This window comes from Ascaphus truei, chromosome 1, assembly GCF_040206685.1.
Source record: "Ascaphus truei isolate aAscTru1 chromosome 1, aAscTru1.hap1, whole genome shotgun sequence".
In the NCBI taxonomy this organism is placed as follows: domain Eukaryota; kingdom Metazoa; phylum Chordata; class Amphibia; order Anura; family Ascaphidae; genus Ascaphus; species Ascaphus truei.
The window spans coordinates 329,219,337-329,247,185 of record NC_134483.1 but is presented as its reverse complement, the minus strand read 5'-3'; the positions used below and the strand labels follow the sequence as shown (position 1 = coordinate 329,247,185).

Here is a 27,849-nt window from a genome sequence, read left to right as displayed (position 1 = left end):
TAGAGCAATATTGAAAAAATGCCAACACCTGAAACCTAAAGATCAAAAGGCAAAGGAAGGAGAACATAGAAGGAGGTAGTGCTGGAGGCATGATTGATTCCTCTGCCAGCCCTGAAGAGTGGGGTGTACGGTACAGTGAGATATAAGATAATAGAGGCACTTGCAAAGGTGAGGAGTTTCTTCATTATAGTCAGCATGAAGAATGCTTGGAGGAGGAGGAGAGGGAACAGACCTATCTTCATAAATACATTTTGTATCTCCCAGCATTCCCTGCCCGGGCTTACATATAAATAATGTCACATGAAAGAGCTCTCTATACAGTATGTCTCACCCCACATAACAAGATAAACATGGAAGGCATTAGGGAGAGGTTTACCAGAGGAGATTTAGTGCTATAATGGGGAAGAAACGCTTCTTGCATTCCACGAGCAGCATATTTACAGCTCTAAGTGCGTTCAGACCTCTGGCTGTAAGTGGACACATTAGATTGGAAAAAATAAAAACAGCCTATCAAGCCCTTTTAAAACCATGACAACCCAATGGAGCATGGTTATTTCCATTAATAGTATTTGCGATCCTTTTGTAAAATGGATAGAACCCACACTAATTAACTAGTAATGGTTAATGGGCTTATGCAAATGGAAACTCTAAACAACATCTAGCTCATTCTTTTCTCTAGATTTTAAACAATAAGTGAAAACATATAAACCTGAGTAGGCAGCTGTTTCCATTGTACAAGGGCATCCATTTTGAGTTATCAGCAATAGTGATGACCTCACTTCTGTGCACTATACAATGAAAGGCATCTATCGGAAAATGCGACGCCACGCAATGTTCTTCATCACGTTTCACAAACGTACAGTACCCACTTCCAAATCTAGCTTCATACAAATATTGTGACTTTACAAAGAAAAATATTTCGCTGGGCAACTGTAAATGGTAAATCCAGTACACTAAATGAGCAAAATAAATACGTTTATTTTAATACTCATCTATACCTATCAGACGAGTGCCCGTATGAGGTCTCTTTTCTCTTTTTGTTTTGAAATAGTAAATCCATCAAGATAATGCATGCGACATGTACATTTGTAAAGAAAAGTAACTTGAATAAATAGCAGAAGTATCCCTGTGTATGCCAGAAATGCATGGACTCAACATACTGGGTTGATCAATTGTTGGAAACATTGGGGTTTAATAAAACAAAGGGGGGCATGTCTCAAATACTCTCATCTGCATGAATACCACTGGTTCTAACGAGAATGTGTCTCCGTTATAAATCTTGTGCAGTTGCTTTTCCACAGTTCTTCAGGCACAACATTTTGTTAAATAACCCCAAAGCCTTAATGAATATATACACATATCTACATACAGTATATGTATTTATATTGAACTATTTTATAGATATACACATATACAGTGTGTATAGAGATAAATAGATTGGTTGATAGACACACCAATAGATATTTAACTGCCTATTTATTTTTTACTTTGCCATTTTTCTCACTTACTGTACACCCCAAATTTTTTCTTGTGCTGGAAAAATGCATACAGAAGATCTATTTTTCAGTGATCTCTTAAAATATGTCCTTGTAACCAAACCCTGGTCACTGTTACTTCGGAACTGCTGAAATAGTATATGCATCACTAGCTCCTAAAAGTAGCCGAGTATGTTGCATACGTTGTCATGCTGCATTTGTCCTTGTGCTGATTGAAGTTACACTTTCCAACATAACCCGGAAATGCCAGAAATCTATTTGATAAATTATAGATTATGGGGGGGTGGGGGGGGGAAACCCAGTAAAAATTGGTGATTGATTTCAATAGGTGTAACACAACCCTTATGTGTGCTCGTAAGTGGGCCAGCCTCTAAAATACACTGTATCATGTGTGCTCTGCTGATGTCAATCTAGGCACTAACATTAGCAAATCACTCCTTCATTCATTGATTATTAATAGACAAGCCTTCTTGACAGCTGGGTGGAAGTGTGTTATATATACTACGGCATTTGACATAATAAATCATCGCAGGATGCGCAGAGGGCCAATAATCTTTTATCAGCAGTGCAGAATAAGAAACGTATCTAAGTTACAGTAACATAACTATGCTGGGTTTGGCAATAGTATCACGGTAGAGTAAAGTAATGTGGGGTCAGTATGCTGCATTTTGTCAAGATCTAGGGCCATCTTCACTAAGCAGTGTTAAGTGAATGGGCAGTAAAGTTTCCTGTGACAAAGCACCGCTTAGAACATATATGCCCTCAGTTTGTACAGTGCTCTGTATCTAATGCAGACATAGGGGCTTATTCTATATCAGGCAAAGTTGCGATCAGACAGTTTCCAGCCGGAATTCGGTAGAATAAGACCCATAAAATGTTTAGCGGTGCGCTCTAGTTTAAACATCCAAATCTCGTCCAACCTTCTGTGCTTATGAAGGTATTAGCCTTGCGCTCATCTAATCACCTACACTAGTGAAATCTTTTCAAAGAAGAGCTCTAAGCAATTTCCTGGGCCAAAAACTTTTTTGCCTTAACACAGAATATTCCTTGACTAGTTACATGCGGCTAGCGCACACGTGCAGACTGGGGCATGTGACATTTTTATAGAAGTGGTGGGGTCGCCGCTGGTTACTATAAAGTGTCAGTGCACTACAGGCAATTTGACTATGAAGAAGCAGATCCCACATAGTGAGATGTAAAAGTGCCAAGTACGCGGTAATAACCTTTTAAATAACTTTTGTCGACTTTTAAAAATAGATATTCCCTACATTTTTCTAATTTAGACAGTGATTCGTATATAGTTTTTCTTAGTCTGTCGCAGTTTGGGAATATTGCTTTTGATATGAGTACTGCAGGACTCTTTGAAAAATTGTACAAGTAGGTGAACAAAATAAACAAATCAAATGCTGAACATATTGAACTCTAAATATTGCTAAATATTTCACTGCCGGTGTGTTCCTAGTAATGTCTTTCTTTGTATTACACCAGTACAATAGCAGCAAACTCTCCAAGAACCATTTTATTACGTTTACATTTACCAGAACCTTGTAAATTCTCCAGAAACATGAGCACCCCAGTTTTACTATTAAAATACTTCCCGTGCAGGAGATACTACCTGCTGCCACTTTCTTGTTCGGACACGTGGAGAAATAAGAATAGGAGAGGGCTGCTCTTATAGGCTAGCTAAGAGGGACCCAATAAACACCCATCACTACACTAGAAAATAAACAGAGTTACGTAAATCCCCAGCGAAAGAGCATCCTTACCCAAGAACACTCCACTTTTTCACACTGTGCTTTCTGGCAGAGGACCTTCCCTCGATCACACATGCAAAAATCACAGTGACTTCCATTCCAGAGCTCGCCGTGGTACCTCACAGAGCCTTCAAACGTGCAGCTTCCTTTGGATGACACGCACTCTTCACAGCACTGGCCAGGCAGCCTCATTTTGGTCTGGCCCTGACACGAGAAGACATAAAGTGATATAGAGAGCAAGAGTACTTGTTGGTGAGGTGTCTTTTATGTGTTGCACAGACCTGCCGTCTATCATTGAGCTGGAATGCCACAGATCTTACCTATTCCACTCTCACCGATTTGAGAGACTTAAGTGTAAACCATGGGAGAGGGAGTGGCTCAGTGAGTAAAGACACTGCCTGGCACTGAGAGTTTGAAGCAGGGGAGTCTGGTTCAATTCCCAGTGTCGACTCCTTGTGACCCTGGGCAAGTCACTTTATCTCCCTGTGTCTCAGGCACCAAAAACATAGATTGTAAGTTTCACGGGGCAGGGACCTGTGCCTGCAAAATGTTTCTGTGAAGCGCTGCGTAAAACTAGCAGCGCTATACAAGAACATTCTATTATTATTATAAACTTAAGTTGTTTTTAGTAACACTGGAGTAACCCAAACATGATCAAAAACTCAAAAGAATGGGCAGTAAGGTGTCTTCTGGTACTGGAAGGTGTCTTATGGCATTGCACCACTTAACAAACATATATATCCTCCTTCTAATTACTCTAGCCTGCACCTTTATGCAACTACCCCAACATCTCCCACCGGGGCCTCAATCCATAGGGTTCCCTTTCTGCTAATACACTCTGGAGAATGTGCTAAGCCAGCTTCATTGAGAAATCGTTTCTAAAATGCATCCCCAGTCACAGTCACGTAGGTTATCCACCCTACAGTATGTTTGCTTGCTGTCAAGATGGCGTCCTGTCACCAGAAGTTACAGTATGGCACTGTTACATTACCTTCTGGCATGTAACCGGGTCACAGGTCTTTGCATGGCACTTGACGTCTCCTGTGTTGCACATGCAGGTAGTACAGGGATTTCTCTTCCATTGTACGCCGTGCTGCCCAAGGGGAAAGAACAGAAATAAGAACACGTCAAAATCTTTCGCATAAAAGTTCAAAATAACTTCCCACTGGCAGACATCAGAAAAAATTACATGACTCATTATATTTCATTATTATTCTTAGTGAACAGTTTAAAGCGGCATTTCAGTCAAAATCCTATATGTGTTTTTTTTTTTAATTAAATCAGTTGTATAGTATTAGAGAATACTTACTGCATTATTTTTCTCTCTTTTTTTCCCACTCTTTACGTCCTTTTTAAGGATTGATAATGTACAGTATGGTTTGTATAGCAACCATTTATGAAGCTACACTACTGTACATTAGTTTTTGAAATAGGTGGCCATATTGGGTGCCCTGGGAAGCAGGATCTTCGCCGATCAATCACGAGCGATCGGAATGGTCGACAGATTACATAATGACACTACACTGCAAGGAACTGCTGCATTTATTAAAGAGGAAATGCCCTTTTTAAATGGTACAGTATCAGCAATTTAGGCAATATGATGTACTCTAGGTCAAGGCTTCTCAAACTGTGATCCGTGGAAACAGATGATCCCGAGAGACTCTAGAAATGGTCCCAAAAGTCTTTCAAGCATCACAACTCTCAGCTCCTTCCTGCAGCCCTCGGCTCGTCCCTTCTTGATAGCCTTGCGTGCTCACTGTACGAGTGCTGAAAGCCTATTTTTAGTCCAAGGTAATTTTTTTTTATTATCCTTATATGTTTCATGTATATAAGGATGAACAGGCATGGTGGTCGTCTATCACAGGATGATTAACATTAAAGTAATCAGAGATATAAAAAAAAAAGCCTTTCCTTATGTAGGAAAATCTCCAATGTACAGTAGGTTGGAATGTACTTTTAAAACAATAAAACTGAACAGGTCCAACGCGAGGCTTAAAACGTGTACTGTACAGTATGTATATGCAGAAAAACTACTCGCGGCATAAATATAACAATGCACTTCACTCGCATGGTTCTATACAGTCAGCAAAATTGTTTTCGTTAAAATGAGCTTTCTCCATATACTATCTCATCAACTATTCATGTGTTCCTATATATTTCTGATGCTATTGTAGTGTGATTTAGCCTTAACTAACCACTTAAGCGTCTGTTTAATTTTACATTTATTAATGTGTTTTGAAATAAGGAGACATTGCAGGTGGTTTTCAAAGCAAAAGCAAATTCCAAGAACCCATAAAAGCAGAAGTTGTCCTTTAAACCAATTGAAGCCGTTGTGCTATTATTTAGACTACTACTAGAGATGGGCCATTTTTTTTTTCTCGGTTCGGTTCGGCCGGTTCCAGTCTCAAGAAGGCAAATCCGCTGTTTCGGATGTTTTATTTTATTGTAGAGAGCAATCTGAAATCCATGGCTGGATTGTTAAAAATCCGGTCGCGGATTAATTCACGGGGGTTGGGTGGGGGATAGCTCTCTCTCATCATGGATTAATCTGTGTGTGGATTTTTAACAATGTAGCATTGGATTGTGGAATACGCGTATCGGATTCTTAAAAATCCATCCGTAGTGTATCCAATGGCGGATTTGGATCAATCCGCACAGATTTTTTGGCACCCAATACGCGGGTTGATTTTGGTGGGGAGGGGGGGGGGGCGGATTTGGTCTAAAAAATCCGGGAGATTTGTCCATCTCTTACTACTACGTCAAATGAGATGCATGATCTCATAGAAGTGGAAACTAAAACAAAAGATATCATATGCCACAAAACTTTAGCTAAGTAACTTAATTTACTTCTTTTTGGGGCTGCTTGGGCCATTTTCATACAAAATGCCTCAATAAAGACTTCAATGGGGATTTTCATCCGGAAATGGCCCGCATGGCTGCTTCGGAGCATATAAAATTGACCCTTTAGACTCCACCTACGTCTAGAAGAATAGCGGTGTTAAAAAAATGTTTTAGACTCACAGAAACCCACAAAAGAATGAGTGTGTTAACACTTCTGGTTACATTCTCTCCCACTGTCACTTCCCCGCTCTCCACCGGGTGTAACCGTGTGAGCCAGGAATGACGTTCTCACTTCAGGTCAGAAGCATTTCTACCTGTGCTTACTGTTACAGATGCATTGAACCTTAATGTTTCTGGCACCAGGGTAACCTGCAGTCGCGTGATTGTTATGTGCCCTGGCGCCAGAGGCTGAACGCGGGGGGTTCCAATACGGAAGCACGAGCCAACCACAGCGTGACCGAAACCGACAGCGTCTCTGTTGCGCAGACTTTCACTTTCTCGGCCGCGACTCCGGAGACAGTAAGTCTCGCTACATCTGTATATTATGCTGTATCAATCTTGGCCATCAATGCTTCTTTGCATAAACCCTTTGCTGACAGTGGGACCTGCAACACAAATTGACCTGCAGACAGCTCTAGCAGCAAAGGGCTTCATAATAATTTAGAACCTGTAGATAGATACAGGAGTCATCAGAGCAGAAACAAACATATATGAAATATTTTCCAGCAGGAAGAACCAGGGAGAAATATGACCTTTATCAGAACCCTGCATGCAGGCTTTAGAAGATGTGAGGGCACTCTGGGCCTCACAAACCCCCACTGCATTCCTATCTCTCACACTACAGCTTGCCATGGAATGCACAATATTTCAAAGGGCCTGTGTATTTAGCTCCCCCCACATATTCATCCTTATAGGGAAATCTACCTAGTTTCATCAAATATTAAGGAAGGTTTTCTTCCCAGAGTGGATCTGCTCAGTCACAGTGTATGCTTCAAACTGGTTGAGGTATGAATCAGACACAGGCAAAAAAAGGAATTAAGGTGGTCATTCTATATTATCCGAAGCGGCCGATCGGGCTGTTTTTGTCCGAAAACCCCCATTGACTAAGAAGGATTTTCGTACGAAAAGGGTCAGCACGGCTGCTTTAAACATTTTAGAATAAGCCCTTAAAGTGTTTGTTTTACCAGCTTTGAAATGCAGCAAGCTCCTCTTTAAACTCATGAGGGAAGGTGCCTGTTTTAAAGGAACTGACAAGCTACAGTAGTCATCTCCACAGCCCACAGTCTGCATATCTGCTGTGTGGACATTCTGTCATGTTGTAGTAGATGTAGTCTGTAGACACTAGGACAGGCTTGGTGGATGCACTGCCCTTACTGTGATGAAGGAATTGGCTCATAAAGGCATTACCTCATATATTTTTGCAGCTACGGTACATGATTTTGGAAGGCACTCAGGGCAACACTTTCCAGGAACAACAGCCAGGATGTCATCCTAAAAAATATAAAATTGGATGTTTCCCTCGTCAAAGGTGCACAGGAAGAAAGGCAGACAAGAAATGTTTTCAATCAGTGAATGCTATTGGGCCAGTGCAGACAGGCCTAGTGATGTAGTCACACACATTGTTTAGGGCTGATCCCAAATACATCATGTCATTCATTTTACCTAAGCCCACCTTGTCAAACAGATACAAAGACCATTATCACTAAAACCATTGTATTTCCATCACAATTCTATCTTATTATTATACACAGTCTTTACTTTGTCCTACTCTATATGCCCAATTGAGGTGCCATTTTTACTCACACTGCTTCTTTTATTATTGTTTCCTATTACAATGACATAGGTTTCACACTGTCTTTATGCATGTATGTACAGTATGAGTGTATGTACGTACATATATATATATATATATATATATATATATATATATATATATATATATATATAGAATCCAATGCACAGCCGGCACACCATATGCAAGTAAATAAGTTTTGGTGCTTATCCCATAAAGCAATAACAGACCATACGATACCGGTTGCAACACGACATCAAGGGACAGCACGCAGGTAAGTAAATCAAAAATGTTCTATATTTGATAGAAGACACAAAAACCGACGTTTCGGTCCCCCAGTGAGACCTTTCTCAAGAAACCACCTTGAGAAAGGTCCCACTGGGGGACCGAAACGTCGGTTTTTGTGTCTTCTATCAAATATAGAACATTTTTGATTTACTTACCTGCGTGCTGTCCCTTGATGTCGTGTTGCAACCGGTATCGTATGGTCTATATATATATATATATATATATATATATATATATATATATATATATATATATATACATATACTGAGCTATATGATTGCACACACAGCTGTCTTTTACACATACTCAGTGTAATTCTATCCCAATATACAAATAGGGACCACATAGTTTCTACACTCACTTTTAGTAATGCAACACCCTCTCACATTTCCACACCTACCGTCACCATTGGTGTACACTCCCACTCCACACACACACCTTTTGTAAAGCGCTGTATACACTGTGGGCGCTTTATAAATTTATATTTGCATACACACACATGCATACACGCGCACTCTTACATCACTCACATTCAGGGACTATTTAACACCTCAAGCCATAATTCGCATACTGCACTGTTTGTAAGTTAAACCTTTCTTGCTTTATCCATTGTAACACCGCCGGAAGAAGAGATCAGTGTATCTCGAAAGCTCGCACAAATAAAAGCATTTAGGATTTAGTTAACAGTATTGTCTATTCATATATATATATATATATATATATATATATATATATATATATATATATATATACAGTGTTCGACAAACCTATACATTTGCTCGCCCCGGGCGAGTGGATTTAACCCCCGGGCGAGTAAATATTGGCCCAAGCAGCACACGTTTGGTACTAGGAGGCGAGTAGATTTTTTTGTGTGGCGAGTAGATTTTTTGGTGATTTGTCAACCACTGTGTATATATATATATATATATATATATATATATATATATATATATAGCAACTGTAAATATTCCTGTATATATATATATATACTGTATACACACATACAGTAAATAAAATATATACTGTATATTTACATTTGAACTATATGTTTAATGGAGTAGAACTGTAAAAGTTTTTTTTTCTTTTCACTGGGACTCTTAGTGGGTTATTCATAAAACTGCAAATAGTGCCGATCCCCGCCACTATTGCACGGAAGAAGAATTATTGCATGGAAGAAGTGGCTCCCTCACCTTATCACAGAGCAGCGGCAGACAATCAGCTGTGAAGCACTGAGTCACACCATTTCTACACGCGCACCTGGAACACTGGCTCAGCTTCCATTCCTCCCCATCCCGCAGCAGGTGGCCATCAAGAGAACAAGGCTCTGCAAGACATGAACAATGTACAGTACTGCAACATTCCTGTGCACGTTTTATTGTCTGCTCGTGCCAAAAAGTGGCAACAAACTGAGAATAATGTCCAAGCTAGCTGTCTTCAGATCAATAAAAGAATAGTTATTTTGCATTCAACAGGAGGTATGGCCACACAAAATGAGCTACTCTACACATTGGCTGAGCTTTGCAACATACGGTTATTAATACCTTTGTCTGATTTTTGTGTGCTTCATTGTAGGACTGCCACCAATTAATGAAAATTGACCAATGCACATGAGGTACCAAAGTACTGTAATCAACCTCTCATTAAGCAGCTGGGAATTACCCATGGTAGCCCCTTTTTTCCATCTAACACACAGTCTTGTTGTGTTGCTGCACTGCTGACAGAAAGGGTCATAAAGAGACATCACACTAAGTGCACCTAATTGGATGGAGAGTCTCATTTGAACAATTGCTTCTCTTTCTGTGTCACTAATTAGACAGCCCTGTCAACATACCAGGGTGACACAGCTAGATAGGAGAGGTGAGAAACGGAGGAGGAAAAATAAAACATTTCAATTAGTATTGGCTACTTAGTATTCACTAGGCAAACGATGGGATCTGAGGTGTTTACAAAGATTTATATGCAGGCCTCTGTAAGCATTGAAAAGGTTAAAGCAGGCTCTAAACTAGAATGTGCAATTTATGTTGTCAATTATGTCACTTACAAAATTAATTCAAAAGAATAATATGATTACTTCACTTGTATATGATTAACATCAGTAAGCTACATGGAGTGCTCAATTTGAGCGGTCAGCAGAATTCTAAATAGCTTATGTTCTCCCTTGGGAAATATTTTCCATTGCTCTACAACAGCTCAAAACGTCCTTATTGTGGTCTTCTCTCCTTCCCTCACAGCTTAAAGAGGCCAGCAAAGATTTTGTAATGACTGCAGTGAATTCTTTCACACTTCATGGACAGGCAAAGAGCAAAGAGATAGGCATTTACACAATGACACCATTCACATAACAATCAAGAAGCACTGAACAAAAAGACTAAAAACAGGTGTAGAACAAAAATCTCTTAGGCTCTAAAATATGAAGTTTATAGATATATAGTGACAGTGATCCCAGTGAAAACACAGCACATCCCAGTATAACTCAGAATACGGTAGCACAGAATTTGCAAAGCATGTAGACAGTAATGTTGGCACAGTATAATGAACTATATAGAGAGGGAATAACAAAGCATATGTATAAAAGATGCTATTTAGCAGCATTTTTTGTTGTATACATTTAGCCACGCCCACTAGCACTCCATTTGACACTTACACACATATATATATATATATATATATATATATATATATATATATATATATATATATATATATATTATGTGGTAATGTTTGGGGTTTCTAAGAGCTTGTTGGGTATCTGTGTGTTTATTAACTATGCGTAGCTGGTCTCAGCTGGTTTTGGGAGGTTAGTGGCCCCTCCCCCCCAAGGTTTAAGATCGCCCCTCCCCACTTTCCAAGTTGGCAGGTCAGTTTCACTTTGCTGGGTTACGACAGATCCAATGCTGATCATTCTTCCTGTAATTATACAGGTAAATAAGAATTTTAACTCAGGGAGTGTTAGGACCTGCTAACGGTCATGCCTTGAAGTGACAGCAGGCTTAAGACGTTGTGGCCAAAGGGTTGAACTAAATTACCCTTTTCAAGAGATATATAGGTATTGCACTGTGTATTTTTGTCACATTAGAAGTAGCTTTGGACATCTTTGTCTGTCTTTTGTTGTATACATTTAGCCATGTCCACTAGCACTCCTTTTGACACTTATATACATATATATTATGTGGTAACGTTTGGGGTTTCTCAGAGCTTGTTGGGTATCTGTGTGTTTATTAAGGATGTAGACAGTAATGTTGGCACAGTATAATGGGCTATATATAGGGAATAACAAAGCATATGTATAAAAGATGCCATTTAACTGCCTTATTCACCTGCAAAACTTTTCAGAAAACAGCATCAGATTTTAAAGTCATTGACATTAACCGTGCAATACTTCCTGATTAGCATTATCACACTTTAATGGATAACCCACAGTACATGTTAATACAAGCAAGCGCCAAAGCCTCACACTTACCTCCAGTGCCCACACACACAGGGCAGCATTCTCCTGGAGCGACATGCTCGATTTCTTCTGTCTTACAGCTCAGGATAGGGCAAGGCTTCGAGGCACATGTAACCTTGCCATTCATACATGAGCACACAGTGCATTCAGAGTGTGTCCACTGGGTCCCATGCTGTGTTCATAAAAAGGGACAGTACAATGTTATCATGTCATTTCTTAGTCGATCTACAACTCTGGCATCGGATACTTTCTTTATCGAGCATTACAACTACCATCTAAATGTACTTTTTGATATTCAAATACAACGTTTATCTAGTATGTTATGGCAGATATAATGTATCCCGGTCATTTCTACATGCTTCAGAAGAACTCATAGAGTCACCATAAATTAAAGTCTGCCTGTCCCCTGACCTTTAAGTTTATGAAGGTCACTTGTTAGAACACCCCCTGGTCCTCTTTGCCGCCTTGTTTTATATGGTGTTGCGTGCAGGTCTGTCAGCAAAAGGGTTAACTTTGTGTTCTACACAGTCTTCCATAAGGGCCCATTTAAACAAACCGGTCTGTAATATGTTCTTTATCCAGAATGGTCGTGTTTATATTTGAATCTGTAAATATCAAATTTAAACAAATGTCCACGGACAGGATGCCATTTGGCACGAATAGGCTACAAAATGATATTTGAAATCATCTCCCAACCACATTATATTGTGAATCTGAAAATGTTTTAACCCCTTAGCGTGCGGAGCTGCCAGAAGTACATCACTCCACAGCAATGGGGTTAAACCACTGCTGGAATAGGCAACAGTGCTTTGCACTGAAGGTGTTAAAAAGCCAATCAACTGTCCTACTGCACTGGTAATTAACAACAGCCTTTACTTTTTAGCACAATTTGTGTGTTGTGTCTCTCTCACGAGAGAGAAGGTTAAGTTTTCAGCCAACTTACCCTTTCTGTAAATTGGATACACTTTTACTGACAGGAGGATTAATGGTGCTTGTGCTGTGCTGTCCTAAAGCTGCAGCAACAGAGACCTTAGCAGCATGGGGACAGCCTTTACAGAAGTGATTAGGCCTCTCTCCCTGACCTGGGTGGCAGCAGTAGCAGCGCTGTGCCAAGTTCCCAGGTTCACAGCTGCTGGGCCAAAACGTTCCTCTCAAGATAGGTCGTGTGAAAATAATAACTGTAACCTCCAGTGACCCTGTGTCTCTGTGCGATAAAAAGTATGTATCGCTAATAAGCTCCCAACTGTTTCATAACTAGGGTCAGACACAACACACAAATGTGTACAGACCACACCTGAAGACGCACTGGCCAGACATGAACGTGAATCTCATATGTAAGTATGGCTTAAATGTCTTATGAATATACGAACCATTATATAAACTGATGTTATGTACCAGATTATATATATATATATATATATATATATATATATATATATATATATATATATATATATATATATATATATATATATATATATATATATGTAAATACAACTGTATGCTCATCTGCATGTCTTAGGCAGGTCTGCAACCCCGCCTTTCCCCATTATCACCCAGCACACAGCACTTCCACTGCAGTAAGGGATTCTGGGAAATGACATGCAAATGAGCACACAGTGCCACTTTTTGCTTCAAAAACCATTTTTAACATGGTTCCCAATAGGCTTAAGCTTGCTGCATGGTCACAGCTTTGAGCACAGCCAGGGTTAAGGTGCATACCCAGAAAACCACCCACAGATAGCTGTTTCGACCTTAATGGGTCTCATCAATGTGGGGTTGATTAACTGGGTATGCAATATATATATATAAGAAAAATATATTTAACATATCATAAGTTACAAATAATAAAATGTGGGCAACTTTTTGGGCCTAAAGATGGCGCTTTCTCAAACTTGACGTTTTTCATCATATCTTATATATTTCTTGTTCAATCCCCATGAAAATGTGTTTGTCTGTTACTGTATGTAGCTTAGCACTATATAAGAAGCACAATGTAGCTAAATTGATGCCACTGTATTATGTAACAAGTACCAGATACACAGCGGTAGGTTCATGTTCATAAACGAGAAATAGGAGCTTTTCCTTTATAGATCGTAAATTTGTTAAATTGTTGTAATCTAATCTGACCACTAAGATTACTATAAAGTTTGAGTTCAAAGTGTGTGTTCAAAATGTCCTCCCCCTGCATAAATGCACATCCGAAGACGAGAACGTCACTGTCTGATTGTATAATCGATAACACATTGATCCAGCTGTTCCACTCCTGAACCAAACGTGGCTGTACTAATCCGTTTTTTCAGTCCTAGCGACCATTCTTTATCAGGAAACATTTTTTGGATGTGTTTTGGACCATAATTCTTGCTCTGTCTCAAGCATTTTATAACAACTTTATAACGGGCGTATCGTCTTCACCAAACACCATTTTCTAACTATGCACTTGATAAGGTCATCATGCCGTCACCAATTCCAAAGAATATTTTTTAGATTATCAAATAATTCTTACTTTTAATAATATACTGTGACAGACCTATAATTGGAGGACTTTTTTGTAATACCTATATTATACCATACTGGTTCTCTGCACTTTCTGCCTTCTTGTTTTTGTGTAATGTGGTAAGAGTAGGCAGCACAGCTGTTCTGAAAAATAGGCGCAACCCTTGGAAAGGTGTGATGTGAACACAGACCTTACAGACTTTATAGACCTTACAAGATAATGATGTGAAACCATTCTCACGTGTGAAAGCAAAGAAGCAAATACATTCGTTCAGCCCTTGCAGCTAAGAGCAACTTAGCAGTGCTTAATAAAATGACCTGGTAGAAATTAAGAATTAAATAGTGTTGTGTAGAATCTTCCAATGAGCCCCTCCCTCAAAGAGCTTATAATGTAACTTGGCCACAATCACAACAAACGGACAATGTCATTTTCACCCACGTCAAGATCAACCTCCTTTCAACTAAGCTACTACTTCAGCTCCCGTTGTTTATTCACCTAAAGACAATCTCTATGCATTTTAATAGTCTTCGCATTCCATAATGACCGAGCAAGCCTTAATTACAGAAGGAATGCTGCTTTTAAATGAGAACCTGCTTGGCTGCTCACATCCTTGACAATCCCTGTGCTTTCACATCCCAAATGGCCTGAACATACAGTCCTGTCATGTCCTATCCTTTCTGTTCTTAGCACCTGCCTGAGGCTACAATGTATAATGCAGAACTCCGGTTTTAGCCTTTTTCACGATACGTTACCGTGAGCAAATAACGCATTGTAAACAGTTGTCAGGTTCTTATGATAGATTACAAGAATCATCGATAGCAAAAGAGCGTGTAAAAACTGCACATAACTTGCACCATGGAGTAGTGCTCACTTCTAAACATAATGTACGGTTCTGAATGTAGTTTAAATAACTTTCACCATTCCAGAGGTTTTATTTGAACTTATTAGCAGAAAAATCATTGTCATATTATTTCAATATAGGTAGGGAAAGCTAAGAAAATTGTCTTTTTTTATGTATGTGAGGGATGAAACAACAGCAAAAATTTGGCGTCTACAGTACTAGTACGGAGCAAGCAACAGTAAAAATGTTCATGTAGTAAATAAACAACTTAAGATATTTTGAATATTACTGTATTACTATTAGTGTTTAGTAGCTTAAAGGAGTTATTGCAAATGTGCATTGTCAACTGTACTGGCTGAAGAAATAGCTTAGAGGTAAGAGGGTGAACCTAATTCTGTAAAACCAGTGTTAGCTCTCCTTGTAACGTTTGGCAGTTCAATTTATCCACATGTATCTCATTTTTTATAAATATACCATACTATCTATATTTCTGATTGTTTCATGCTCTTGTGATGTCCAAGGTGGAGTGGCTTCTTTGCTGGAAGAAAACCCAGAGGGCTATTCCTACCCATCTACACCTATTGCACATCTTGCTCATGAGGTTTGGCTAACAATAATAATAGTTTACGTTTGTGAATGCAATAAATCACCTATGTTTTATTTTTTTAAGTTGTCAATATATACTACACCATATAACTGTCTCGCATTCTCTTTGCCTCTCATCGCCTTATCATATTTGTGCCCAACTAACCTTGCAATGGATTCTATCTTTAATGTTCTCAATTAGAAGATACGTTTTCAGGTTACCTTGCAAACTTCAGTTGAATGGTACTTACAGCGTGGACCCTTCCTTCATGCTGGCAAAATCCATGACTTCGTGAGGCACATTTAGGGCAGCAATTGTTGTGTCCAATCCAAAGCACTTCTCCCTAAACAACAAATACCTCGCCGTGAGATTTCTTGGGTTTATGGTATTCATGAGTCTCTTCGAAATAATGAGATTCTGGGACACGAGTATGAAGGCAAAAGTGTGGGTATTCTGGGACTGCATCAAAGCGATGTTTAGGTATCAAAGAAAAAAATCCCATTCAAAACAATAGGATTTTTTTCTATGATATACCTAGAACAATTCTTTTGCTCTACAATGGCACCACTGGATATATATGTTAAAATGTCACTTAACATATACTAGGGGTAACATAGTAAGCCAAATTTTGAACAACATTAATGTATTAAAGTAGTGATTTTCAACCGGGGATCTGTGGCTGCCAGGGGGGAGAGCTGGGACACCTCTCCCAGCTGTTCCAGGCCCGGCTGTGGGGCAGCACCCCACACAGCAGTGACCCGGAGTCTCCAGAGCTCAGCAGCAGCAGCAGCCACCTGGTCACTGCGATCCTTCCTCTCCCTGCTCCTGTGTCGGAAGTCCCGTTCAACTTCCGGCTTACAGGAGGAGGGAATTTTGGATCGGCGCAGCACCGCAGGACCCAAGGTGTGTGTGTTTGTGTGTGTAGAAGAGAGAGGGAGTGTAAGGGGGAGAGTTTCAAAGGGGGAGGGAGAGCATGAGAAGGGGAGTGTGTGTGTGTGGAAGAGAGAGGGGGAGTGTGTATAGAAGAGAGGGCGTAAGGGAGCATAAGGGGGAGAGGGGAAGAGGGGGAGAGGGAGCATAAGGGGCAAAGTGAGAGGGAGAGAGGGAGCATAAGGGGAGAGTGAAAGAGGGAGAGAAAAGAGAAACAGGGAGACACGAGAGACGGGGGAAGGGACACAAGAGACGAGGAGGGGCACGAGAGACGGAGAGGGACACGAGAGACAGGGGAGGGACATGAGACGGGGGGGGGGGTGAGGATGAAAAACAGAGGGGGGAGAGGGTTGGGGTTCCCCAGAATTTCACAATCTAATTCTGGGGCTCCTTAACCAAAAAAAGGTTGAAAACCAATATATTAAGGTCAAGTTCAAGGATTGCAGACAATACCAATTTTACTTGTTGCTTGAGTTTACTGCTATGCCATTACTCAAAATACCTTTGTGAAGTCACATTGGGGGTCTCTGCAGAGGGTGGTTTCACATACGACAATATCATCATGACAACTGCAGTCTTGGCAAGAATCTGGCTTCCATTCAGTATTGTTCTGCAAACATATAGAAAACAAAGATCAATTCAATCAGTGAAAGAAATACTTGACAGCAGAACCTAATATAAATCCACTTACAGCAGTGCAATCAACTCAGAATAGGGTGTCAGCATTAGAGGTATACACACATAACACATCGCTGAGCAGACCATTTCCATTCAACATACCGTATGTGTAACTTGATGAAGCAAATAAAATCCATTACTATTTATTTTAATCACAAATCTTAAAATATTATGTAATTTTTGTGACAAAGCAAACATTTTACAGATCAAAAACACAGAAGCAGAAAATTCCTTACATATAAAAAAGTCAAATTTTGTCAAAAGTCAAATACACACAGTGTATATATATATTTATTATTATTATTTTTTTCTAAAGACATTTCAAGAAAAAGAATCCATAATACTTGACCAATTGCACATGAATTCCTGAAAGCTGTAATAAAATGTCTACAGGTTTACACGTCACATTTTACACAATATTAAACATTGATAAGTATTCACTGGTGCATTCATTAATTGCTGTAGAAAGAGTAGAAAGAATAACCAAGGTTTTACTGTTTTAAAAATGCCACGTCCCTTTCCTGTACTGTACTTGTGTCTAAGGGTTCCCGGGATTCTAAGCTCGGAGCTCGTGATAATGAACAATGGATTTCTGCCAGAAAAGGTTGGAATTATAGAGGTACTATTTCAAACTAAGTTAGTACTATCATCCCTGCTGCCGACCTACAGTACATATTTTACCATTGAATCAATATACTTTGAGGCTCAAGTAGTTTATGTATATTGACTGCTCTATAGCATCAATGTTTGGGAGATAAGCAATGTTTCATGTACAAATTGGAAATTAATCATTCTACAATGCTCAACTATGTTATTCTGTGGTCTGGGAGCTATAGGTTTTTACTTTACACATTAATGTCCATACATTTTTCAGCGACCATTCAACAAAAACATAGAAGTTCCGACAATACATAAGGCAATGACTACAGAAATATTTGACCAGCTGCCTACCCTTTTGCCATATTGATTCCAACAGCACACTTTAAACTAGATATTTAACAAATACATCTTGGAATACAAAAATGATTAAGATCCCAAAACGCAATTGTAATTCCCATTTCTTTCTTGTTTAAATACACTGGCGACACACTTTATTCGAGCTTGGCTAGTCCCACGAATTCGGGTATACCCGGGTGTATTGAGGTTTGTGACTGTTTTCTGCCCGAGTACATTGAGTTATTTTCCAAGCAGGGATTGAAGCATTTTATTCCCGCTGGCTGCAATACTGCACAGTATATATATATAAACTGCATTACAATTCATGAATTTATGCCATCTGGTAGACACGCGAAGCATTGCAGCCTATTAAATCCTAATCATTATCATTTAACAGATCAGCCGCCCATCAGCCAGGCATGAACCCAGGCTGGGAAGGCAAATGCAACGGGGCTTGTCAGAGGTTAGGAGTGGCGCATTCCAGGTATCTGCCAGGTACATACCGGGTATTTGCTCGAATAAAGTGTGTCGGTGCAGTATCTTCCTATTTGAGCTTCTTTGTCAGCAAAAACCATGCTGAGATACCATTACATTTCTTATACAACTACAAATCTTCTGGAATTTCAACATATTAAAACGGAAGCTTCCATAATTCCAGCTATCAATTGCAAGGGCATACGCAATGTTTATATCACACAGGTGGATGGGGACAGAAAGAGAAGGCTTAAATAAATGGCTTTAATCCCATTGGAAAGACAAAATATATTGAAATACTAGTTTATGTTGCAATAACAGTTAATACATTACTCAAGAGATACCAACGAAGATCATTAAACTGATGCATGTGCAATCACAAATGGTGCTGGTATAGCACAGAACCTTTAGACTCCCTCTTGTCTTGCTAAGAGCTCACCTGCTCTTCTTTTCAAATAGACTTGTTATGCACGGAATATTAATCAGTCACTGCATAATAAAGCAGCATAGTGTCCTATGTTTGCTTGAGTGTTATGTGCTTTTCTAATGCCAACCATGTGCTATTAAGCTTCATATACAGGTTCTCTCTAAATGGTAGTCGAAACCGGGTCAGGCTGAGTACTATTGCCAAGAGAACTCAATTTATATGTACAAAACATCAGACATACTCCAATGTACATATGCACGCAAATAATGTCGCTTTTGTAGTTATTGACACAAATGTCCAATCTAAATTTCATAGACATGTCTCCCAGATACCGCTAAACCCAGAGGTGCACAATTCTTATCATATTATATGTAGCCCATTAGTTGGTTAATAAAGGTGTAATAATATTTTCTCCTGACTCGTACATAAAAAGTTATGTTTATTGAAAAAGCTGTCACAGTGGCAAAGATATGTTTGAAAATGTATTTCAGGTCACAAAAAAAACTACTTCAAAATACTTAATAGCTTCACATTTTCAGTCCCCTGGATTGCAGGAATAACTCATTTTTTGACTTATTGGTGGGAATGCATCTGCGAAGGACATTTGTTAATGGCACAGAGCACAGTGTGTCGCAGATGGCAAAAGCCCAACTCTGGAGCATGAGTTTGTGCATCACACGTGTGAGATGTGCACGAGACCCAGTTCTCACCTCCGGAGTCGGGTGTCCGTTTCTGCAGAGGGAAAAGGGAAGAGTCTGCAGGTAGCGGGGTCTGTTATGAATGGGGACAGGGTTAGGACTGTATTTTGGTGTCCCAGAGTCTCCCAGCAGTGTGAGACACAATCCTAATGAATAAGACTTGTGCAAATCTGCTGTAAACGACGACACCGAGTTTGAAACTGGTTCAATTCCCGGTGTCAGCTCCTTGTGACCGTGATCAAAATCATAGATTGTAAGATCATCTGGGCAGGGACTGTGTCTGTACAAATTCAGATTTTTGTTTTGTTTTGATTCTGAACTTCAAATGTGTTGAGCCTGAGAACTAAGATTACAGTATCTCAAAACAAGGGACCAGCACGACAAGGGGTGCAGGATGTGAATTTGCCCTGGGCGGCAGCTACTGGGGGGCATCAAACGTGGCATTGCATCCCGCCCTGTCTGTCCTTTTGGGCAGTGCCGTCTTGCTCTGCCCCTTGGTTTTGCCTGTCCGGGAGAGAGAGAAGGTGGCACGGTTTGCGTTTGCACTGGACGATGAGACATGTGGCGATGGTCCTGCTCAAAGCAGAGTAAACATTTATGTTAATAGCTTTTCCAAATGCGGAATACTTGTTTTCTAACTCCGTCTGAGGCTGAACCGCATTACAGTGTGAAAGAGCTCTGAGAACCTTCCACTTCCAAAGATGTCACTTTGTCCAGTACCCGGACAAGAATGCTTATATGGGAGAACAATATGGCCACTATTGTCAACCTCACTCCGGCATCCAAAAGAAAGCGGCCACATCATAAAGAGATGACCTTGGTGCAACTGGAACCAAATTGGATTTTTTCACTCTTTATCAGGAGAAATAAAATATTAAAAACCCCTAAAACCAGGGAGTCCACAGAGCTCTAAGTGAAGTGGTTTGGGTTAGATGGAGATAGAAAAGAATACCCAAACATCAAGCAGCGCTAATTGCTGCTTTCATAACATGTAGTTAGATAGGCTACTGCATTTACACTACAAAGGCTTTCTTAAGTCTAACAGACAGGGCTATTTTTGCTGGAAAACTTACAGCAACCGTGTTTCCCCACATTTTTTAGAAATTAACAAGGAACTCAACTAAGTGACTATGACATGATTAGGTATTGTGCTGGACTAGTGACTTGGCAGGGACAAATGCTTTTTTTCAGAAACATTTCTTTATTTAAGGCCAGATTATGTATTGTAGGTTAGAACTAAACATGCTTTCCTTGCATAGGGTTCTGGCACCCTTTTCCCCTACAAAGATACCTCTGCTAACAGATACTGTATGCCCCTGAAAGACTATGAAATACTGATGACAACAACATTTACAAGTTCAGTGTACACTGCTGTGAATTTATTGCACTCATTAAGAAATAAGATACAGATGAGCATATGGCCAACAAGTTCTCCCAACACTGAGTTTTGCAGGTTAACAGGGCCTTGCAGTTGTAGTGGTTTACAATGTGAGCTCAGAAGCTGTCTCATCTACAGATTTATAGCGCAGTTTGAGAATCAGAACAGGGCAAGCTCTTGTTGTGTCAAGCAGTGCTTCAAGCTTATACGTAATTCATTACCATTGCTTTATGATTTCAAAGCAGCGCACTGCTAAGACTCCCCATCATACTCAGAGACATGACAAACAACTGGGGAGCCTGGAGGTATTCATATTGACTATGTGTATTTTTCACTGGCTACTGAATGCTGTGATAAGCAGAAAGCACTGAAGGTAGGCAAACATGCTGAGCCAGGTGACATAAGCTTCTCAAAATGTGTGTGAAATAAACACTGCCCTTTCATTGCATTTGTATTTTATGCATCAAAAAATATATATATTTATTTCCCATAAATTAGCTTGCTGCAATAAAAAGAATTGTGCACAAGGATGGGACACCTTCAATCAGCTATATATTCTGGGGGACCTCCAAACAATAACAAATGACACCCAGTGCCCTCTAATGCTTTGTGGAGCAGCAATAGAGAAAAGCAATGTTATATGGGGTAGAACTTCCCTATTCATTATTACTGTGTGTTTGAGAACTTCAGCTGGAGAAGCACATAAATGAAACACATTGGGCAGAAGAATTTTTATCAGAGATACCTTAGTCTTATATACTCCAACAAGAACAGCTATGGCTGCGAGAGGTAATGGGACCAAGAGGTTGATTCAATACTATCGTGTCATTGTCCACAAATCTGAATTTGACTTGTATGGTAGTTTTCGGCTGACTGCAGCCAATCGTCCGCTTCGGAGAATATTGAATCAGCCCCTAAATATCACTGTCTCCAGTAGGTAAAGTTGGACAATTGGAGCAATTTATGTTATCCATGAAATATATTACCCCACCCAGACTCCATTTAAAACCAGAGACAGAACATGAAACACAGACAGAGCTCAGTGCTACATCCAATGACACTAATACACGGTACAGTGCCTAAATATATACATATATATATTAAAATATATATAGTAAAATATTTTATAAATAAATATATATATTTATTTATAAAATATTTTACCAGGAAGTAATACATTGAGAGTTACCTCTCATTTTCAAGTATGTCCTGGACACAGCGTTAAGACAAATAATACATGTTTACAAATACAGTTACATAAATGAGCAGGGTATGCATTATATACAAGACATTGCATGCACAGTTAAAGATAATATATATTATGGGCGTATGAAACAGTTACAGACCAGATTAAAATGTGTGACAGCCTTAGATTTGAAAGAACTTAAACTGGTGGTGGATGTAAGAGTCTCTGGTAGGTTGTTCCAGTTTTGGGGTGCACGGTAAGAGAAGGAGGAGCGGCCGGATACTTTGTTGAGCCTTGGGACCATGAACAGTCTTTCGGAGTCTGATCTCAGGTGATAGGTGCTGCATGTGGTAGGGGTGAGGAGCTTGTTCAGGTAGCTGGGTAGCTTGCCCATAAAGAATTTGAAGGCAAGACAGGAAAGGTGAACTTTGCGCCTAGACTCGAGTGATGACCAATTGAGTTCTTTGAGCATTTCGCAGTGATGTGTGTTATAGTTGCATTGGAGAACAAAATGACAAATTGAATTGTAGAGGGTGTCAAGTTTTCTAAGGTGGGTTTGAGGTGCTGAGCCATATACTATGTCTCCATAGTCAATAATTGGCATTAGCATCTGCTGTGCGATACGTTTTCTGACCAGGAGACTTTGGGAGGATTTGTTCCTGTAAAGTACCCCTAGTTTGGCATAGGTCTTGGTTGTCAGGGTATCAATGTGCATCCTGAATGTTAAGTGGGAGTCAAACCATATGCCCAGGTATTTAAAACTAGTAACAGGAGTTAGGGTGGTGTTAGTGTTGGTTCTAATCTGGAGCTCAGTCGCTGGAAGCTTTAAAAATTTAGTCTTGGTCCCAAATACCATTGTTACAGTCTTGTCAGTGTTTAAAAACAGTTTGTTTTGGGAAATCCAGTTTTCGAGTCTCAAAAAGTCAGACTGAAGTATGTGTTGAAGGTCAGAGAGGCTATGGCTCTGTGCATATAGGATTGTGTAATCTGCATACATGTTTATTGAGGCTTCCTGACAAGCTGTGGGAAGATCATTGATGAACACTGAGAAGAATAGGGGCCCCAGAACAGAGCCTTGCGGGTCGCCACAGGTGATATTCAGGGGGTTAGAGTTAGAGCCAGAGATGGACACATGTTGGGATCTACCTGATAGGTAGGACTGAAACCAGTTTAAAGCATGCTTCCCTATTCCAGAGCTCTGGAGTTTGTTAAGCAGGAGAGCATGATCCACAGTATCAAAAGCCTTTGCAAAATCTAGGAATACTGCACCAGTGAGTTGACCCCGTTCCATTCCACACTGGATTTCATTGCAAACTTTTAGCAGGGTAGTTACGGTAGAGTGTTTGGGTCGAAAAAAAGATTGGAATTGGCTAGGGAAATTTGTCTTGTTATAGTAATCGCTTAATTGGGAGTGGACACATTTTTCCATGACTTTGGATAGGATTGGGAGAAGGGAGATTGGCCTGTAGTTTGAGACAGTGTTTTTGCCCCTACTTTTGAAGATTGGGACAACTCTGGCAGCTTTCCAGGTCTTAGGGATATGACCTGCAGACAGGATAGAGTTGACTATGGAAGCAATTGCTTTGGCAATTGCTGGGGCACCAAGTCTTAGAAACCTAGATTGTAGTAAGTCAGGTCCACATTGGCTGCTTAGTTTTAATTTGAGAAGCGCTTGTGTAATCTCCTCTTCAGGTATATATATAGATAGATATCTTTTTAATAAAATGGTCGTTTAGTTTAACTCTTTGGCCAAAGTGTTGTAAGCCCTTGAGCCCCTCCAAGGCAGACCACGTCTCAAGGGTCCTAACACTAAAATAAATTCTTAATAACCTGTACATTACCAGGAAGAATGATTTATAATAAATCTGTCAAAATTAGTTGCATAGTTCTAAGTCTGATTGAAGCTCTTATAAACCTGTATAATACCAGGAAAAGCACTCCTCCTTCCCAAGTTTGAAGCTTACCCCCTCCCACTTTTAAATGGTTAATGCTTACTCCATTGCACCTTCCACACCCATGAGAACTTGCATGTAGTTTGATTGTGACAAATCTAATACAGAGTGCTTTTCGTGGTATTATACAGGTTAATAAGAGCTTCAATCAGACTTAGAGCACACCGCCTCCTTTCAGATAAGACTGCCTATGTTAAAATACGATCTGACCCCACTGTTGTTTTCCAAGCCGAACTTATGGCAATACTTAAAGAAGCACAGACCAACGGTATTCTTACGGACACTGAATTTAAATTTTTATATATCACATTTCCCCGGGCTCCTATTTTTTATAATTTGCCCAAGGTTCACAAGTCCCTCACTTCTCCCCCTGGCAGACCTATAGTGTCCGGGACAGATTCAATGACATCGAACTTGTCCCAATATGTTGATTATTATCTTCAGACCCATGTATCAACTTTGAGGTCACATATTAGGGACAGTTTGCGTGTCATCGATTCTGTCTCGGACATTCAGTGGAAACCATCACATATTTGGGCCACTTGTGACATTTCATCTCTCTGTACTTGTATAGAACATGCTAGAGGTCTGTCAGCGGTAGAATATTTTCTATGTGGTGATGGTGGATTATCTGAAATACAAAATAAATGTATTCTTTCTATTATTGAATTTATTTTAATGCACAATTATTTTTTATTTCAGTCACAATATTATTTACAGGTCTGTGGAATGGCCATGGGGACGAGGTTCGCGCCTAGCTATGCCAACTTATTTATGGGTTGTTGGGAGGGCAAACAAGTTTGGACCAACAACCCATATAGCGCGGGCCTCGTCTACTATGGCCGTTTCATAGACGATATTTTAATTATTTGGGACACTACTTTTGATGATATTCACGATTTATTCACTCATTTTTCTTCTAATACCCTTGGTCTGGTATTCACATCAGTGATAGATCCTACATCTATTGTTTTTCTTGATCTTTGCCTTAAGGAAGACTCAAACAATGAAATCCAGACAGATGTACATATAAAAGAAGTGGTATCTAACAGTTATCTTCATGTCAAGAGCAGTCACCATCAAGGCTGGCTAGGGAATATACCCTTTAGTCAATTTGGTAGACTAAAACGAAATTGCTCCACGGATCTGGATTTCATTGTTCAGTCTAATATTATGACGGTCAAATATATTGAAAAAGGATATGACACTACTCTTGTAGAGGAATCTTTTGTGCGGGCAGCAAATCTTGACCGGAAAACTCTGCTTCAAGCAACGAAAGATAAATATCTTAAGAAAACTCTGTCAAAATCTTCCTTTAAGGAATGTTTATCATTTTCCACCAAATTCAGCCAGTCACACAAGTCCGTCCGTCCGTTCGATCATGAATAGGCACTGGGACATTTTGAGAAAAGATACAATCTTGGGAACACATTTGGATGAGGCTCCTTGTATTATATTTAGAAGAGCGGAATAAAACCATCTTGGCTCCTACTAAATTACGATCTTTACCCAATACTGGGTTCACAAAACCATCAGGAAACTTTAGATGCAATAGAGGGAGATGTCTCACTTGTACTTTTTTGACAACACAAAATAAATTTACATATTTTTCTAATGGTGAGACATTTGTGGTTAAAGGCTTTATTAATTGCCAAACCACTTTTTTAATATACCTTATTCATTGTGCTTGCGGCCTACAGTATGTAGGCCGCACCACACGTCCCCTCTGCACTAGATTTTTAGAGCATAGGAGAAATATCTTGAACAGTATGACTAACCATAGTTTGTCAAGACATTGTCTCCTTTGCCACAATAAATCTACTGATGGTATGAGAGTCATGGGTCTGGAACATATTCCCTCATCTGTTTTAGCGGGAGATAGGGTCAAATTGCTCTCTTTTAGGGAACCCTACTGGATTTTCAGGCTTAATAGCCTGACACCCGGAGGTTTGAACGAGAATTTATAAACTAGTACCATTGTCTAGTGTCCAAGTTCTTCTTCCTAGTCTGCCTGCCCACTCTTTCCTTCCCCCTTCCCCCCCTTTTTCCCCTCCCCCATTCCATATTGTTTAGATCATCAGACTCATTTTTATGTCGTTTTGAGTTATTTATGTGTATGTCCACATTTTTATATATCTTTGTTTACTTTATTGTTTACATATGAATACTTGTGTCCACGAATGTGATGATTATATATGCACTACATGTGTGTATACACTTTTTACATGAATGTACACACATATTTTTATTTTATTTACCTTCCTCTATTTTTGAGTCTGTTTTCCTTACATGTCTGTGCTTTATTTTGTTATATACATATATATATATATTTCAATTTTTCCAGATTCACAATTTTTATTATAATTTATATAAAAAAATTATTTTAATTTTATTATTATTTTTATTATTATTATTTTTTGATATTTAGTATTTATATATATTTTATTAATATAAGGATTTGGATTATATATATATATATATATATAATAGTTATGTTATATTTATTTATTTTGTGATTATTGGTACAGTGGCGGCCGCCTTTATCCTCATGCGGCCGCCACCGCGGGATTTGCGGCTGGCGCGCGGCCAAGTTCAGCTGGAAAAGCAAACATCCCCGTATTAATACGGTGATGTTGGAGATTTAAGGGGGCCTTGACAGTATGTAACATTTAATAATATTTTTTTTCTTAATTTGACTTGCCTTACTATATATGTTTTATATTGCAGCCCTATTCCAATCACCTTAGATTTTTCGTGTTTATATATTGGCCCTATCCTAGTTTCATTGATGGTCATTTTCTGTATGTATTTCTCTTTAAGAGACATCATATTTGTCTTCCTACTAATTAACCTATCAGGTTTAAGTCAACCCTATACAGGTTCACCACTTATCCCCTAGAATTCACCCTTGAAGAAGTCGGCGCAACAGCTGACGAAACGGCGTAGGTTCGCGTCATCAATGTCCGACAGCTGACTGTGAGAGGAGTGCCTAATCGCATGTGAGGATTGAGAGCAACTATTTCAGTTATATTGGCAGAACAAAGTGGAAGGCTGCATTTGTCTGTCTGTCTGTCTGAGTCTGACATCAAGCAGATATACGAGTGAATATTCAATTTGAACGAATACAGCTGTCTTGTGTGAGGGGGTAAACCAGGAAGTGGAAGTGGAACAGCGTCTCCAGTGTTACCCAGATGAGCATCACATGTTCATCTCCAGCGTGATTTCGTTAGTGTGCTGACGGAGGGACGCGGAGACCCCTGTGGTCATCGCGGTTACATCCTTTGGTGAGACCATTCCTTAATCCCTTGCCTATGCTATTTGCTTACCCCCCATCTCCATCTATAGAGGTCAATATCAGCCTGAAATTTCCACGTTTGCATCCTCAATCTGATGGGTTAATTACTCTCCCCATTTGTTGCTCCAGTCATTTGCTACCTATCGAGTGACAATTCCTCCCACATCTCACTGCCTCCTACATTTGTGCTATTGGACATTTTTTGGTCACATTTCCCTTCTTTTTTATTTTCAAGAGTACTCTTGTTTTTTATTGTCATATATTGTGTTTATTGTGTCTATTGACATCATTGTGTTTGTTTTCACCTGTTCAGTCACCTAGCCTTCCTAGCTTAATTAATACATTTTCCTGT

General features: G+C 39.6%; 1 protein-coding gene across 2 annotated transcripts in view; it reads right to left on the bottom strand.

Annotated features, from left to right (window-relative positions):
- The window catches only part of FRAS1 (Fraser extracellular matrix complex subunit 1), a 431,436-nt gene that overhangs the window by 248,115 nt on the left and 155,472 nt on the right, over window positions 1-27,849 (bottom strand). For both annotated transcript variants that reach the window (XM_075606876.1, XM_075606883.1), the window contains exons 3-9: window positions 16,976-17,083; window positions 15,794-15,886; window positions 11,632-11,791; window positions 9,362-9,495; window positions 7,499-7,582; window positions 4,242-4,343; window positions 3,263-3,454 (exon numbers count right to left, since the gene is read on the bottom strand). In XM_075606876.1, the coding sequence (XP_075462991.1) occupies window positions 3,263-3,454; window positions 4,242-4,343; window positions 7,499-7,582; window positions 9,362-9,495; window positions 11,632-11,791; window positions 15,794-15,886; window positions 16,976-17,083 (873 nt within the window). The remainder of the gene's footprint in view (window positions 1-3,262; window positions 3,455-4,241; window positions 4,344-7,498; window positions 7,583-9,361; window positions 9,496-11,631; window positions 11,792-15,793; window positions 15,887-16,975; window positions 17,084-27,849) is intronic.